Source organism: Stylophora pistillata, chromosome 3 (assembly GCF_964205215.1).
Source record: "Stylophora pistillata chromosome 3, jaStyPist1.2, whole genome shotgun sequence".
Taxonomy (NCBI): domain Eukaryota; kingdom Metazoa; phylum Cnidaria; class Anthozoa; order Scleractinia; family Pocilloporidae; genus Stylophora; species Stylophora pistillata.
In genome coordinates, this window is record NC_142521.1 from 7,742,468 (window position 1) to 7,760,000 (window position 17,533).

General features: G+C 38.8%; 3 protein-coding genes across 3 annotated transcripts in view; 2 read left to right on the forward strand and 1 right to left on the reverse strand.

Annotated features, from left to right (window-relative positions):
• Window positions 1-244: 244 nt before the first annotated feature.
• LOC111326079 (eukaryotic translation initiation factor 2-alpha kinase 1) lies at window positions 245-13,797 on the reverse strand. Its single transcript, XM_022930043.2, has 18 exons — window positions 13,561-13,797; window positions 12,512-12,673; window positions 12,136-12,164; window positions 11,710-11,817; window positions 11,001-11,065; window positions 10,731-10,848; window positions 10,532-10,612; window positions 9,876-9,987; window positions 9,529-9,595; window positions 8,263-8,411; window positions 7,098-7,339; window positions 6,271-6,367; window positions 6,073-6,173; window positions 5,506-5,674; window positions 5,319-5,410; window positions 4,399-4,536; window positions 2,907-3,002; window positions 245-2,143 (listed from the first exon to the last, which is right to left on the reverse strand). The coding sequence occupies exons 1-18, from the start codon at window positions 13,640-13,642 to the stop codon at window positions 1,904-1,906; spliced, it is 2,148 nt and encodes a 715-aa protein (XP_022785778.2). The 5' UTR covers window positions 13,643-13,797; the 3' UTR covers window positions 245-1,903.
• Window positions 13,798-13,819: 22 nt separating this feature from the next.
• LOC111319340 (uncharacterized) overlaps window positions 13,820-17,533 on the forward strand; it is a 10,319-nt gene continuing 6,605 nt past the window's right edge. The window contains exons 1-3 of the mRNA XM_088754400.1: window positions 13,820-14,010; window positions 16,228-16,297; window positions 16,643-16,746. Coding sequence (XP_088610526.1) covers window positions 13,846-14,010; window positions 16,228-16,297; window positions 16,643-16,746 — 339 coding nt within the window. The 5' untranslated portion in view covers window positions 13,820-13,845. The remainder of the gene's footprint in view (window positions 14,011-16,227; window positions 16,298-16,642; window positions 16,747-17,533) is intronic.
• The window catches only part of LOC148734370 (uncharacterized), a 2,060-nt gene continuing 1,296 nt past the window's right edge, over window positions 16,770-17,533 (forward strand). The window contains exons 1-2 of the mRNA XM_088754406.1: window positions 16,770-17,346; window positions 17,452-17,533. The exon at window positions 17,452-17,533 is cut by the window's right edge and continues 1,296 nt beyond it. Coding sequence (XP_088610532.1) covers window positions 17,173-17,346; window positions 17,452-17,533 — 256 coding nt within the window. The 5' untranslated portion in view covers window positions 16,770-17,172. The remainder of the gene's footprint in view (window positions 17,347-17,451) is intronic.

Genomic DNA, 17,533 nt, shown 5'->3' on the forward strand with positions numbered 1-17,533 from the left:
CTCCACCAATAACCGAGTGCTGATTTGAGACACGAGACCTTGAGCTGCTCTTTTGTTTTAGACAAATATAATCCCCTTCTAGGGTGCGATAAGATCGTTGGCGCGGACATATAACAGAGTGGATTCCCCGATCTCACAAGTGACTATCGTTGTTGAGCTGGCAGAGGGCTTGAGGACTGGGACTTTGGGTCTTAATTACAATGCTACTGCTGTTTCGGAGGTAAATAGACTTCAAAAAACGAGCGATGATTTCTATCGTTTATTCTTTGTGATCGCTGCTCGCTCTAGTTCTTAGCAACGAATGGCACAATTGGATTCGGTTGGAATCAATGTACGTTTCCTAGAATGTGATTGGTTAATTCTATTTACGTGACCCTGGCAACAATAATAGCACATCGTGAAAACGTTGGTCAAATGAACTTTCTAACGACGTATTATTTACCAACAGTTTTATTGTTTGATCCAAACCAAAAACTGTTGCGTTACAGCCGTTATATACAAATCGTAAAATAAATTAAAATTTTAAAAAGCCAAAGCATAGTAACCACATTCATCTTGCGTTTCTACTCAGTGATAAACTAGAGCTGACATTTCTTTTAACGTATGGACTATTTAGTTCTTTAACGCGACCAATTCATATTCAGGTGGCCCCAAGTGGTTTCGTTATTCTTAAACACCATTTCTTGTATGATTCATTATCGTTTCACTTCTCCGTGTGTTCTATTAAAGACAATGTCAAGGACGATTCAAATTATCCTTTGATACATTTGAATCATTTTTAAGGCATACTGGGATGCCATAACAACAGCCCTTCAAAAACATCTTTAATTAGCCGGCAATCACTAATTCACTGTGGAGGCGCGGTGGCCTAATGGTTGGATCGAGTGGTCCGGGTTCGAGCCCTGGCCGGGAAATTGTGTTGTGTTCTAAGGCAAGACACTTTACTCTCACAGTGCCTCTCTTCACCCAAGTGTTTCAATGGGTACCGGCAAATTTAATGCTGGGGGGGTAACCCTGCGATGGACCAGCATCCCATCCAGGGGGGAGTAGAAATACTCCTAGTCGCTTCAGGCTACAGAAACCAGAGTTAAGCGCCGGCCTGATGGGCCACTGGCTCGTAAACAGACTTTACTTTTACTTTACACTATTTCAATATTCATCTTTCTACCAAAGGACTGTAGTGTTGCTATGGCAACCTTAATCGTTTCAAAAATGATCACGACTCGTCGAGGAATAGTTGGGCATCTATTTATACCAATTTTATGGAGTGAAAAAACAAAAGGGGTGGATGCTAGTATAAAAGAATTGTTCAACAATTAACTAAAATTAACAACACCGCTTTGAGCCACCTTACAAAAAAATTGCTCATCTCTAATCAATACTTCAAATCCTACAGGTACTAATTACCGTGTTTATTCGATTAAGCGCCCAGGACCTTGAGGATGGGGGCTCATTCGAGGTTATTATTCAATTATTACCCACAGGGCGGGCGTGTAATCGAATAAATACGGTAAGGTACACTGAAAACACCTGCATTAACACAACACATAATTTCGTCTCTCTACAATTCAAAGTTTGACTCTAAAATTACCTGAGTTCTCATATTGTGTACAAAAATAACTTCTACCACCCACATTGAAAATTTTCACTAAATTATCTTACCTGTGAATTTGCATGAGAAGATGTGTTTCTAAATTAAATAGAATTTGAAAAGCCTAACAATGCTGTTCGTCATTAGAATACTTTCCAGGTGAGACAGCACTTACACTGACAATTTTGGAACAAGCACTATGGAGAAGACCTGAAAAGTCACTTATGCGTTCGCTTTCCCTGTTGGTCTTCAACTGGGAGTAATGAAACCAAGTTATTTCGCGCCATCTCCTCTACCCTGTGTAGTAAAAGGTCATCGTGTATCCATCTCCTCCACTTGATTGACAAGCTTTCGGCTGCATGTGGTACAGAGCTGTTTATTAGCGAGCATCTGTTCTATAAGCTTGTCTTTCTCTTCAAGCTGCCGCCTCAGTTCGCTAACTTCATCTGTCCTGGCATCCAGCTCTTCGTCTTTCTGTAACAGCATTTTTCGCAGTTCGATCATTTCAGATGCTTGTTCTTTGACCTTTTCGCTCAGGCGATCACTTAGTTGCTGTAAAAGACCCATCAAGTATGTAAGCTTTTGACATATAAACGTCAAGTGCTGTCCTGAACAAAAGTGCGGAGGGACCTACCTTATTCTTCGAAAAATGAAGGACAGCTTGGATTGATGTTTTTCCTATCTTCCCTCCCCACCCTGGCTTTCTTGACCCTAACGTGCCCCCCCCCCCCCCCAGAAAAAGAATAAGCTTCGCTGTGGAGAAGAGAAGACAGGTTTACTTAGCATGAGTGAAGAGATAACTCTGGTGAAGAGATAACGCACGCTCGAAATTCCACCTTACGAAACTCTTAACAGCGGCCAATTTACATTAACAACTCAGTTGATAAAACCAAATCGTCTTAAACTACTAAAAACGTATCCCGTTCATTCATTTGCCCTTCGTATACATGTACTTCCAAGGAGATAAGAAGGTCGATACGTCACAAATTTAACAGGCGTTGCAATACTAACAACAAAACTAATAAGCACACATATTTTATCAGGTAAGCTCACTCCAAGAAGCAGTGGAACGAATTTTTAATATCGGAAGAAAAAACATTTTTGGCCTTCATTCCTCTACAGGAAGGCTGGCTCCTCTTTATGTAAATACTTACTAGCTTTTATTTGCTACCAATGATTATGATAGTATTTCAAGGTAGAAAACTACCTTTTAAGAAAACTCAAAACTTAAACGAACTAAACAAGAAAACAAAAACTAATATGCACCACAATTAAACATAGAGTGAGACAAACGGAAAAGAAATCCAACCCTTACTGTGTGCTCTGCTTTTAAGAAACCAAGCTCAAGAAGAGACTCTGCGGTAGGCCGGTTGCTGGAGTTTTCAGCTATCATCTCCAATATCAGCTTAGACTGCAACGAAACATGGCAAGTCAGTTTCTTTTAACTTGTCCTTGGCGCTTCAAACAGTTAACCTGTTTTTACTGTGATTTCTATTTATATATATTCGTTTATTTGATAAAGCAGGTTATGTTACATAATATGGCAGCCAAGGGCTGATGTGAACCTGCGTCCAAAGATTATAAAAAGTCCATATGCACATATATTATAACAATATTGGTAATAAAAGATAGTCAAGAGAAAAGAAAAATAAGTTAAGATTATATAAAATGTAGAGGATAAAATCAAGTTAAAAATATACATAGTCCTTATGTTGTTAACTAGCATGGGAGCTCTAAACGAGAAATTGATGTCCTTGGAAAATCTACGTAAAATTCGCTTGAAATTGTCTTTACTTATTGTCTCATTTATATTGAATAATCTATTAAGAAATGTCCAAATTATTGGTCCTCTGTATTGAATAGATTGTTTGCCAATTTCCTATTTTGCACGTGGAATAACAAATTGGCTTCCCATTCGTGAAGATCTACTGCCGGACTTTAGAGTAAATAAAGATGCAAGGTTGTCAGGAACATTATCTTTGATGACGTCGAACATGAACAGCAGTAAACGCCTATTGTAGAAATATGACATGGGAAGCCAATTAAGACTTTGAAGATCATCTTGTTCATGAATTAGCCTAGCTGCTCTTTCATGTATAGGATTCAAGGAGTTGAGCATAGCAGAACTACAATTCCCTCACACAACTATACCATATGTTACTGCTGGTATAATGGATTTGAAATAAATTTTCTCTAATACTTTAGGGGGTAATTTCCGCATACGTTTTAAGGCATCAACTTTTTGTGAGAAGTGTTTCTTTATATGTCAAATGTACTTTGACCAAGACAAACAGTTATCAATAATCAGTCCCAAACAAGAAGTATGATCCACAACGTTGACACATTTGTCTCCGAACAATATTGGGGGTGCGGGACCGATAAAACCCTGTTTAGTAAGAATCAAGGCTTCAGTTTTAATGGGGCGAATGTTCAACTTAGACCTAAGGCTCCAAAGTCTTAATTCATCAAAGACTTTGATCAGTTTAAGACATACCTCATCAAAGTTTTTCCCTATACAATATATTGTAGTGTCATCTGTATACATGAGTACGTTTCCAGGTGGGATAGCATTAGGTAGATCGTTTACCCTGAGGAATCCCATACTGAACCAAAGTCAAGTCGGACATGTTGGCTCCTGACGATATTTTTCTTTGTCTTTTAAATTAGTTGTTATGGTGACTTTGGCTCTGGCTTTACAAGAGGCGATCGAAAAGCGCTCAAACACGATATAATTGAGGGAATAGATAGCCGTTTGGGTTCTAAGCGCACCTATACACTATCGATGGTTAAAACTATGTTACTCTTACCTCTTCTGGCCATTTCTTGCAAAAGTCCTCTGGCAACCTTCCCTGCCTGAGTTCTTTAATGCTCTTTACTCTTTCCATCTCGGTACCAAAATGACAATACAGCTCGAACAGGATGATTCCCAAACTGTAAATATCCGCCTGAGTCAAATGAGAAAAAAAAAAAAAAAAAAGCTAAAACATCATGTTACAATTTAGTTGCGATCAAAAGAAACAAATGCCTCATGGACTAGCTTTGGTAAAAATAGCGATTATTTATATGTGCATTTCAAAGAACTTCAAAATATCATTTGGTATACATTTCAGTTTCCAGGTGAACAAATTACTTCTTTTCTGCAAGTAATAGGAAACATCCTGGTTGTCATAATTTGTAACGATTGTAACAACCTGGGCGTGACGAATACCGAGCTAGAGTCTACGGATAAACATCGACGAAAAGCGAAGAATATAGTTGTAAACGAGAACCATCAGGGTAAAATGTAGGCCGGTGTCGTAAAACGTTTTGAAACTAACCAAACTAACTGGTAAACAGCTCAACACGCGCCGACACGTGTAGACCAATCAGTAGAGTGTAGCAATTTCAGCAATCACAGACTGCTTCAGTTTGCTCTGTTAATGGTTTACACAACATGCACCGACGACTCAACTAGACCGCAAGCAGTCCCTTTTTTCGGCGAACCACAGCGCACTAACATATTTTTTGTTTTCGTTTTTTCTTTTCTTTTTTTCCCTCCGTGACGGACCCCACCTAAATAAGAGGACTATCTTCTCGACCAATCCGATGAAAAAGTAAAACCAAGTCTGACTCCTGATTGTTTCCTTGTGATATTTTCCTTTCTTTTGAGTCACCGTTGTCTTCACTCCGTTTTAGTACTTACGAAACTCGTTCGAATAGTACTTTGTTGTAAATCATTTACATTCACCTTGTTATCGTATATGTTGTTCCTTAGTTGCTCGGGCGAAGCATAAGTGCATGTGCCAACACCAGCCGTGGGAGCATCTTTACCAGAATATCCTGTTTGATTTAATCAAATGAATGTTACCTGGTAACTTTGAAAATTACAACAACAACACAGTAAACACACGGCTAGTAATACAGTACTTCTATACCTAAAGGGAACAACGGGGTGGGTGGCTCAATTAAACTGGCCAGCGGACTACTAGCTCCAGGACTCACGACCACTTCCTTCCGGGCCAAACCAAAGTCCCCGATTTTGACCTGGAAACTATGTCGTTCCTCCTTTGGATGTCTGAGTCCTTGGAGAAAGATATTTCTTGGCTGGAAGAGAATGTGGTGATGAAATTACTCTTACGTACGACTAAAATTCGCATGTACAAAGCACCTACTCGGAAGTGCTACCAGTATCTTTCTAGGTATGGACAGTTCATGTGCGGATTTTTTTTCCCAGAGAAATATTTTTCTATGAATAATTATCATTTTTTATCTCTTGAATAATGTTCTGTGATTTGTGACTAAATTGTAATTGTTGTCACGCATTTTATATCTTGTAAGGAAGATTGTGTGACAAATAAAAGCTACAGATCCTTGCTTCATACTTCATCGTTGGATCGTTGGGGAAAAGAGAGGGAGAGAGAAAGATGAAGCAGAAAGGGAATGGGTAAACGCACACTCGTTACACATCTCGTGACAGCCACAGCACTTGCACATGACGTTACCTTCAAATCTCGATGGAGAAGTGCTTGAGAATGGATGTAGCTCACACCCTCCACAACTTGACGAAAAATTTCCACAACAGCTGATTTGTCGACTTGGCCGTCTGATAAAAAAAGAAGAAGTAACACATACAGTGAAATACCACCGTGAAGAAATCAGGGAAATTGCAGTCGATAAGAATTCTTTCCCTTGGTACTTACCAGTGGCGTGAGAGATGTCTTCGTTACGTTTCACCAGCCAGTCTCGCAGTGTCGTAGTGCAGAGCTGCATCTGAATAAACAGCACCATTCCTAGACGCTGAGGACACAATGAAGAACCATATTGAAAAAACAAACGAAAGCCACCAACCAAAATAACAAACTAAAACGTGCAGTTTGTTATTCCTTTATAGCGCTTGCCATCACTCTTGCTTCCACTTTTTGTGTTTTTCGCGGATGAAAACGAGTGAAATTTCAACTGAAAATTACAAATTTTTGCGATGTTCTGTTTTACAGCAGTTGAACATTAACAGGAAAGGAACAATATCTTTAAACTTTTCTTCATGTTGAGTTATGAAAAGAGAAGGGACATGGTAGACCTGTTTGGCAGATAAAGGACAATCTAAAAAAAATTGAAACTTGCCAATGTATCATGCCACTGTTTCCATGTTACACTGTAATATTAGATTAGGTTTTCATGCGTAGATTTAGATTATAAGCGCATTAGAGCAGCTTTCAACAGTGACGAAAAAAAGACAAGACGAAAAAAAGACAAGACCTAGGTAATCACAACTACCAATTAGAAATTAGGATGACATCTTCATTAACTAATGAGAACTTAAAGTAAAAACAAGCAACCAGTTTGAAGCGCGGCAAAACGCGAGTGTCCAAACTGGAATTGGTTTTACTTTTGCATCTGATTGGTTGAGATGGTAGCACGAGCTTTCTAAACCAATCACAGAGCGAAGTTAAGCAACACTAAAGCATTCGGGGATTACTTTCGATACTTAATTGAACAATGCTCTTATAGTCTCAACAAACATTTTCACCTTGTTAACGGCTGTACTTTTCAGTATGCTCTCTGTTAATGCACTGCCTTGATCGCTACTCAGCTCGCTGCTTTGTTCGTCATCAATACGGTCGCCATCTTTACCCGCCATGGAGCCTAAGCTTGAACTGGACGCTGATCGGCGTATGCTGCGACGTGATGCATGATAAGGGGCCCTGCTGTTACGAGTACTATTGGTGCTCCTGAGGTTGGTTGAATGGATCTTGCCCAAGCGACCTTCGGCTGTGCATTGAAAATGATAGTTAAAAGTGAACACGCAGTACATCTTTCACTCTGCGACGCTCAGTCTCCCCGTCTTTAATTTAACGATATTTCAGCAAAGAAAGACCAGACTTCCCGGTCTTAAGCTTTTGAGATTGATCAACGGAAAGAAACTTCATTGCACGCAGAGTGAGAGTTTTCGATGACCCAAACACAAACTATAATTCTCTTCACAATTTTTGAAGCATTTCCACATCCCCGCACGTCAATAACGGTAGAGAAAAAAAACTAGACTGCCCCCAAAAAACGCAACATTGGGAAGAGAGCATTAGAAATTCCAAAGGCGTTGTGTGTATAAATAGATAAAGGAAGATGGTAGCACTTCTGATATCAAAATTGACCACCATTCCAAATCTATCTCACTACTAACACTACTACCTGCGTAAAACAGCCATAGTGACTCAGGTACCATACTGGTATCCAGTCGTTTCGTACTCGGTTGATTCGTATCCAAATTCACACGATTCGTAACCAGTTTGTGTTGGTTCCTACCCACTAAGCTGGTCGATTCGTACCCCTTAAAATATTCGGTGACGATCAAAATCCAGTAGATACCTCACGCGCGAGTGTAAACAGATGTCGATTGTTGCCTGCAACAACATACTTTCATGGAAAACTTTTTACCACAATTGACAGTAATGTCGCAATCTGATTGGCTAGTTTACGGTCGTCGGCTGCGCCTCGTTAGTCCACAACATTTTGACACTGTGATGATGAATAACGTTGTCGATAAGAGTACAGACCACGCTAAACCACAGTCGATTTCTTAATTATAAGTGTGAGTACGAAAAGGCTCACAGACTGGATACGAATGGTCCTAGCTGGGTACGAATCGACTTAGTATGAAACGTCCTCGGGTAAAAAACGACAGGTAAGCATCATACCATGGGTACCACGCAGCTTTCCTTCCGCCTGGTTCCCAGTCCCCACTGAATTATTATCAGCCATGAACACAATGCCACTGTTAGAGGGATCTTGAGACGAACTTTCAAAGACTATACTATTTTGGCTGTCTTGACTAACTTCCATGATCCTGAAACGAGAGATGTGTCTGACTCTTTAACCCCTAAAAGTGACTGGCATCTTATTTCTCCTACGACATCACCCCTAAATTACACATTTGAAAAACAAATTAAAGAAGCTCCTGATTGTTCAAACAGTTTCTCTTGGTTAGCGCCACAGGGGGCCCAGACAAGCGACGAGTCTGGTTGTTTGTTCGAAAGGGAATGTTCAGGAGAATAGTGAAGAGTCTTATTATCGTAAACTTATATCATGAAATGTCTGAATTAAAGCTCAAAATAAATGTAAACCTGCCTCACTTGCTGTGTATTGTCATTTCGATTTGGTGGGTTTTGCGTCGACTGTTACTATAACGTATAGTATAGTTAGTATAGTATAGTATAGAATAGTTATACTATAACGTATAACGTATAGTAACAGTCGACGCAAAACCCACCAAATCGCTCAAATTCGCCATTTAGAGCCACGGAAACGACAATACACAGCAAGTGAGGTAGGTTTACATTTATTTTGAGCTTTAACTTAGACATTTCATGATATAAGTTTACGATAATAAGACTCTTCAATATTCTCCCATACATTCCTTTATATTTCGAACAAACAACCAGACTCGTCGCTTGTCTGGGCCCCCTGTGGTGCTAACCAAGAGAAACTGTTTGAACAATCATGAGCTTCTTTAATTTGTTTTTCAAATGTGTAATTCAGGGGTGATGTCGTAGGAGAAATAAGATGCTAGTCACTTTTAGGGGTTAAAGACAACCAGACTCGTCGCTTGTCTGGGCCCCCTGTGGTTAGCATATTAGGAAATGTCTAGTGAGCAGTATGGCGAATGATTTTTTGAAGACCTTATAAGTTGACAAACATCTCATTAACTCTTTACAAACCGACAACAGCATGCATAATAATGTAACACAAAGTAAATAAAAGTTGGACTACTTGAACCTTAAAATTTTCATTTTAAACCTGAATTAGTTCAACATGAAACCACCAGAAATGAGGTTTAAAGAGTTTTGCACTGAGAATGAAGAAAGATGTCAGCCTCTCAAAACGCAAGTTCCAGATGAAGAGAGATCTTGAACATTTGTTGCAAGCCTAGGGCAAGTTCAAGTTTGCCAAAGAAGAGTACTTACCTGTGAATTCCATTTAAAGAAGAAAGGTCACTTAATTCCTGAAGACTTGTGGGAACGGTAGCTACTCCTGATGAGAAACTTATTTCAATTAGTCACCATCTACAACCTCTTATAAAAGCAAAGAGAACACAAATTATGTTATTCCAAGGCAGAAGTTTTTCATGCACAGAAGTTTTTCATGCACAAATTCAACACTTTTTCGACTCTGTGCAAATCCTTTAATCCCCACTAGACTTGTGTGAACTGTTTAAATTCTCTTAACCTACACCAGTTCTTTGACTGGATTTTATTCCTTGCAAAGTGTGGTTTTCATTTTTTGCCTATGGTTTACAAAGATTTTTCCTTACTGGGCATAGCAGTGCTGACTGTATCTGTTGTCACATACTCTAGCCATGCCGCATGATATCCTACAACATTACTGTGACTGAGGTTTGCCAGAACTTTGACCTCTCGCAAAACCTACATACAGGAAGCAAAGGCATGTGAGTATCACTGCATCCAGTCTGTGGTAATAGTTGTAATCTGCAAGGCCTGACAGAAAAAAATAATTCTTTAAATAGCTCGAAAGTTCTTGCTAGTTTAAACACCAATTCTTTAATGGACTGTTATTGTCTCACTGTGTTCAAGTCTGTACTCAGGCCAAGTAATACACCCAGCTGGTTTCCACAGCATGAAGCAAATACCTGTAGTAGTACTTTTACCCCCCCCCCCCCCCCCCGTGGGAAGCTGCTCCATCAGGTTATCCCCTCGCATTTAATGAAGTATTCCTAATAATTTGCTGGTGCCCATTTCTCCTCCCGAGTGGAGAGAGCTAGGCACAGTAAAGTAAAGTGTTTTGCCCAAGAATACAACCTGGCCAGGTTGTGAACCAGGACCTCTCAACCCACAGTCCAGTGTACTTAACATCAGGCCCCCACATCTTCCACTTCACCTGTGTTTAAATTACATAAAAAATCTTATGGCTAGCAGAGGTAGAATTACTGTTGTGGTGTTCTGGGTGTACCTTCAAACAAAGATCAGGATTTGTTTCTTTAAGTGGAACCTTTTTCACGGCATACTCTCTACCATCAAGTTTGTTTTTCACCTTAAAAGGGAAAAAACCAAAATGACTTCAGTCTTGAGTTTTATCCTAATAGATGAGCAAGAAGTTTGATGACAAAATAAACTCCTGCAATTCCCAAAGCTATGCTTAAGCCACAAACCTTGAAAACACTTCCAAAGCCTCCTTTACCAAGTCTTATGATCTCTACAAACTCCTCCTTATAACGTGAAGTTCCATTTTGCAAAAGATCCTTCATTTTTTGGGGAGCAGATAGGCTCCTAAAAAGACAAGAGTGAAATCAAAATAAAATTAAATTAATAACTCCGAGGAGTGAATCCAAATAATTAGAAACATTTATCCAAACGAGACAAAAAATGGTTTATTTCTGCTAAAAGGAAAACAAGTGAATAAGTACAACCCAATTTCTTACCTACAGATACATCTGTTATATGTGCTTAGGGCTGGTTTCCTCAATCCAGATGGAATACTAAGAAGCTGAAATTTCAGTAACATACCAAACATTAATTTTTTTAAAAAATGTTTTGCATACTTTCACAGTGGGTTCTTGTAGATTTTTATCCTTATTCTGACCCAATGTGAGAGCATAATGAAGTTGTGAGGCAAAGGATGTGGTTGCATTGTATTAGCCCAGGTACATTAATTGTACAGGTAAAAAAATTCTCAAATGGTGTGTACAGTAATAATTGGCTGACACAAACCAATCAGAGCATAAGGTTAGGAGTGTGACATCATCATGTTTTCTCAAGATTTTGCAGTGTGGTAGATTAACAAGTTCAGAGCTGTTTCATCTGTTCATTTAGCTTAATAATGGGATCATTCCTAGACATTCTGGATGACAAGAAAACTTTGAAGTACTTGAATGTGTAACTTTTTGAAATTGGGTTTTGTTTTCTCTCACTGCCACTTAGCAAGAGATTGTTTATCATAAAAAAGGGGAAAAATGGAAGAGTGTGTGCATTGACACTGCACTGCATGTGTAAATGGATGTGTAATGGACTGCATGTGTAAATGGAAAACTCTAGATATATTTATTGTGAGCTTACAGATCCCAACAGTATAAATGCATCCCAATCTCAATTCATAGTCTGAAATGCTGTGGTGCAAACATGCTTTCTTACATCAGTTCCAGTAGTCTTTGCAGCAGCTTGCATGAGATCACTAAAAACTGTTTTGTATTTTGCTCTGATAACACTGAATTCTTCAATAAATGAAAAAGGTGGCATCACCTGGAAAAAACATAAATCAGTTGCATTTTTAACCCTTGTCACCCTTGACTCCGAGGAATGACTAGCGCCTAACTTCTCTGCACCATATCAATAGAACAATAGCTTGACAACTTTCTTGTAGAAAATCATATATCTACACATATTAAGAAAGGTATGTGAAAGGGATCCTTGCAGTTATGATCCTCGCAGTAAGTAGTGGTGAAAATAAACCTGAAAAAAAATTCTTGTAGCATTTTACATCTCACAGAACAGTATACTGGACAATGTCCTCTTTCTGTCCCTGCTTGTGCCACCCAGGAATTAAAAACAAGTGCATACCTTCATCTTCACAAGCTGCTGACAGATAACTGCAACAAAGAAAGTTCCTGTCAATTAAATTCCACTTTAATTACATTAAGTATAGAGAACACTCAAAGGTTCAATCTGTACCATCTATCGCCCAAGAAGAACTTAATGAAATTTTACCATTACTCGTTTCTGACATATTTCAGAAAGATATATATTAAGATTAATTAGTTTGAACATCTACTTGTACACCTATGACAGAGATCATCAAACATAAAAGCTCAAAATCTGCCCATAAGCAACATCACAGCAGATCCTCTTGGTGACCATTACAGTTCTTTAAAATTATTGGACTTGTGCATTTCGAGTTTAATATTTCAAAAAATGTGACAAGGTTTTCAAATCTCACCATTAAAGATCTTCTTGCTTTTCTCTGGATCAGTCTCATACAAAGAACAGAGATGTTCCAGTAGAGAAACTAACAACAGATAGTTTGGCACTCTGCCTTCCAAAGCTTGAACACTGGTGGATGCATCTTTAATGGGTACATATGTATCTGAAAGATCAGCATCTGTAAAAAAGACAGTGATAATTACAGTGGAACTTCTGCATGTGGGAAAAGGGTCACAAAATTTGGGGGAGGGGAGGGGGAGTCCTAATTCAGAGGCAATATATTGTAAGGAGAAATTAGATGTTAGTCTCTCTTAGAGGTTAAAGGTTAAAAGGGGGTATCACTATCCTACGATTCTCAAATTAACTTTCACTGTTGACCACCAAACGATATACTTAAAAGTCAAGGGAAGATTACTGCTGAAAGTTGTCCATGAACTTGTGGATCACCCTATAATCATTCTATAGTAATTTCATGATCATATGATGATCATACCCACGATCACGCCCACAAACACACCTTTGTCACGTGCAAGAAATTAGTAATTTGATAACACAGCGATCACAAATTAATCCTGAAATTACGAAGGCATATCTATACTAGATCCCGAAAGCTCATTGTAGCAAAATCATACCGTTATTTATACATACATAAATTGATAAATAAATATGTAAAAATCCTTTTGAATATCTTTGTTGCATTCTGTGATTTGATACAAAGTGTACCGTAAGGTTAAATCTTATCCTTATGAGATCATGGCCTTAGACTTAAAAGAAATAAACCCTGCACTTAGACGAAGGGAGTATCTGCTCATATCATTGTACAATCGCATACGGTTTGTTGACCTTAGTTCAGTTTCGCCCGACACAAAGTGAAAACGCAGTCGCAATAATTCAACTAGTTACTGCATGCGAACCGTCAAAAATTCGAAGGGTCTTATCAGTTAGAACTACTCAGATAAATCTCGAAAGCAGGATCCACGCTGCTTTGCCGTATTGAACCACAAACAAATGGGGAACTACTTGTCCCTGCAAAATTTAATTCATATTTCGCTACGCGTGTATTACCTTGGAACTCGGTCAAGCGAGTTGGAAGACGAGGGGGCTCCAGTTTAGAGCGGGTCCACTTCGATCTCGTGTTCCACGCCATAATTAGTGAAAACAAGAGCACGATCCCTTCATTTTAAGGCAAACAGAAACGAAAACATCGTAATCTTATGAGAAACGATGAGGAATTATTTCATGGTTACGGAAGCGTTTCTGCAAAGTATGCTGTTTTGACAGATACAGGACATCAGACTCATCGAGGGGCTACCAAGCTGAATAAGGATATCTGCGTGGTTGCTTGGCAAGATGGCAGCCGCCCTCGTGCGTTTTCGAACAAGGTACTTTCTAAGGAAATATGTTTATTTTGAGAGCACGAAAACGCGGCTTTTCAACTCATTTGGATTGGAAAAGGACTTAGTCAATAGGATGAGAAACTTACGTATTAAAAATCCGACAGAAATTCAGGAAAAGGTGAGGTATTATTCCAGTACTTTGGAAATACTTAGTTCTTATTAACCGGGAGGTCTGTATAGGAGAATCTTGACCGAGGTCGCCAGTACAGACCGAACGCAGTGAGGTCTGTACCGGCGACCTCGGTCAAGATTCTCCCGTACAGACCGACCTAGCTCGGTCAATAAGATGTTTATTATATGGCTGTGTCATGTATGCCAATTTTTTATATTCTTTGTACCTTTTTTTTCTAGACCGGTCTAGATGCCAGTCTAGATGGGAAAATCTAGAACGCTTTCAATATTGATTTTAGTCAATCAAATTCATGAAATCGGTAGTTCCCAGTCCTTGTGAGACACAGCTCTATAATAATACTGTATATTAACCCTTTCATTTCCGAGATCTACCATAAAAACCCGCAGATAAGCCGCATGCTGAATTTAGTAGCTCAAATTTTGGAAAATAAAGAAATCAAAAGAAGTCTAAAGTCGAGTCTTGAGAAGTCTTCTTCATCCACTCTTCATTGAACATAAACTCACAAACATAATTTGCAACGGAAAATACTTCAAAGTCTTACCCACAATGTTGGCACTTTATTATAATGAACATCGTTCCTGCAAACTTTGACGTATGATTGATCTTTTTCTGGTATTTGTCGACAAATTTCATCATTCAACACAATTTTTCCATAGATATTTGCATTATGTATACAGCAAGAATGTGAGCAGAACATTCAAAGCTTAGTAACGAGGTATTAGATCAGATGCAAAAAATGGAAATTGGCATTGACAGTCATGACACCTTTTTCAAATGTTCCAGCAGATAAGGTGCAGCTTATCTGCATGTTTTTATGGTAATTGTAAATTCTCCTCTCTCGCTGCTACAAATTTCCTTGTAAGTTAAAAAAAAAGTATAAAAATACATAAATTGAAGCTCCCTCTTAGGGGCTATTCAGCCACAATGTAAACTAACTAAGTGCTTAAAATTCGCCACTGGCAGGAGGCAAATCAGTGGGCTATTTACAGAGCGCAGCCGAGGAGTTGAACCAGGGGCAACTGAGAACAAATCCAGTGAGTGGCAGGGTGGAAGACTTGAACGCGGGACACCGCATTACAAGTCCAGCACCCTAACCACTCGGTTAGTTTCTGATGTTAGATCAGGACATCAACTTCCACTTGATAAGTTTCAGTATTCTCATTACCTGAAGCCTGATTAATGTGTGGATTTTAAAGGGAGAAGTTACATGTTAATCAATGCTGTAACTTAAAGGGTTAAAAGTGTCTAGTGTGTCATTCTTGGCACCAAAAAGTATGGGGAGGGCTCAGACTTTGGTGGCTTTGCAGAATGTTTTTGCTCCCTTGGGAATGCATGTGTGTGATAGAAAATTTTGAAACAATCCCATCAACACTTGTTAGATAAGTCTCTATTAAGGGTTGTTAGGATATGGGATATTTGGGTAAAAAACTGTTGGGATATGGGGTTCTTGAGGAAAAAAAAAAGACAGGAAATGGGATATCTATATAGAGATTCCGGGATATTGAACTGGAAGTATAGGGACACAAACCACAAGAATTAATAAGATATGGGATATTTGGGTCAAAGTTGATAGGATACAGGGTACTCAAACCTTCCACCCCCCTCCCTGATACGGGGCCTCGTAAAAGTATGGTTTGAACCCAGGATTGGCAGGTGACAGGGTTCGTACGAGTCTTGAAAACCCTTGAATTTCAGGAGGCTGATTTCAAGGCCTTGAAAGTACTTGAATTTCGTTTTGGGTCCTTGAAAGTCCTTGATTTTTTATTGAACAACATGGAAAAATATCTGCTTTTGTTTTGCACCATCGGTAAACCCAAAACATAGATGTTAACAGAAACATTTTTCTTGGTTTTGAGGTAAAATTGTCATTACAAAAAGTCCTTGAAATTTCTAAGTAGGGTCCTGGAAAGTCCTTGAAAAGTCCTCGAATCTTTGGCCTGAAAAAGTGTACAAACCGTGGGGTGATCAGGAGGAGTATCCACTTGTAACTGTCCTATTTCAATGTCCAGTCGAAAACTTGATGCATAGATAACCAATAAGGTTCGAGATTTTTGTTTTAGTGTTTATTGTAATCCTTGTTGGTAAAAGTGAACAACACCTGTACTATGACTTTTTAGGTACCTAGACAAAGAAGATTTTTCATGAAAACATTTGTGTTGCTATGGCATTTACATCAGATTTTATTTTCATAATTTCCTAAAGGCCCTGAGACCAGTTTTAGATGGAAGAAACACAATCATTAATGCAGAAACAGGAAGTGGAAAAACTCTGTGTAAGTGGGTAAATTATTAAAATGGGAGACAAGTGAGTGTTTTCCACAAAATACTGTTTTTATACAATTTTATATTTCAGTTTTGAGTAATGTTGTGTACTTTTAAAATCACTTTGACTCACCTAAGATGTCAATATATGGTAAGAACTAAGTGACAAGCTCAGTTATGCCTTCTGTGACACTTCTTTGTTCTTAACACATTTTGGTGTCATCTGTGATTTATTACTGAAAAGACACGCAGCAAAATCACAGAATCTTTTGTGAAAAATATCTACATGTCCTGATTGAAGCAGCTGAATTTCTTTAGTGTGTAAACTCATGGTGTTGTTGTGGTTGTTACTGCAGGTTACCTTCTTCCTATTATCAATAAACTACTTGTGGACAAGGAAGCAGTATCTAAGCCACCATATGCTCTCGTGTTGCTGCCTACTATTGAACTTTGCCATCAGGTGAGTTTAGTCATCATAAAATAATTTGTTGAACTTTTCATTCCTTGGATCAGATTTTTAAAATCCTATCAGCTAAGGAGCTTTTGATCGTTAAACAAATTCTCCTTGTCAGCACCTTAGGAAATGTATGAAGAAGAGTATTTAAGCGAGGCTGTGCTCTAAGAAAAATTGAAGAGAGCCCAGTGCTCAGAAGCTGTGAAATCCAGGGTGCCCAACATATGCTTTTTATGAAAAAACTAAGATTCCTGGGTCGCCCAAGAACAAAGTAAGGTGCCAGGGGCCACCGGGCACTGCTAGGTGACAGCCCTGATTTAGGTAATACTGTTACTGACACAAATCATGTTACAATAGAGTCCTTAAGCGGTGACGTCACGTTTCCATGGTGCTAAAAATCTCAGTTCCAAACAAGCGCCCATTCGATTCAAAATGGCGACATTATCCATCGCTTCGCTTTTTTCTTTCTTCTCAGAAGAAAAGAAATCTATAAAAAAGGGGGAAAACCACTTTAAGTCAGATCACATTGAAGCATTTACTTACCAGCAGGGTGTTTTACGAGGAGAAGTACACGCAAGCATGAAACAAAAGGTTTATAAAGTGACGGTGAGTTGTTATTCTTTGCATCATCGATCTTTTACTAGTAGCATCTTGCCGAAAAAACCGTTTCTATTTGCCGAACTAAATGCCATTAATCTTGACATCTTGCAGATTTATTTGGATGAAGAACATGAAATAAAATCAACCGAGTGTGAATGTCCAAGAGGCGTGTTTAAATGCAGTCACGCAGCAG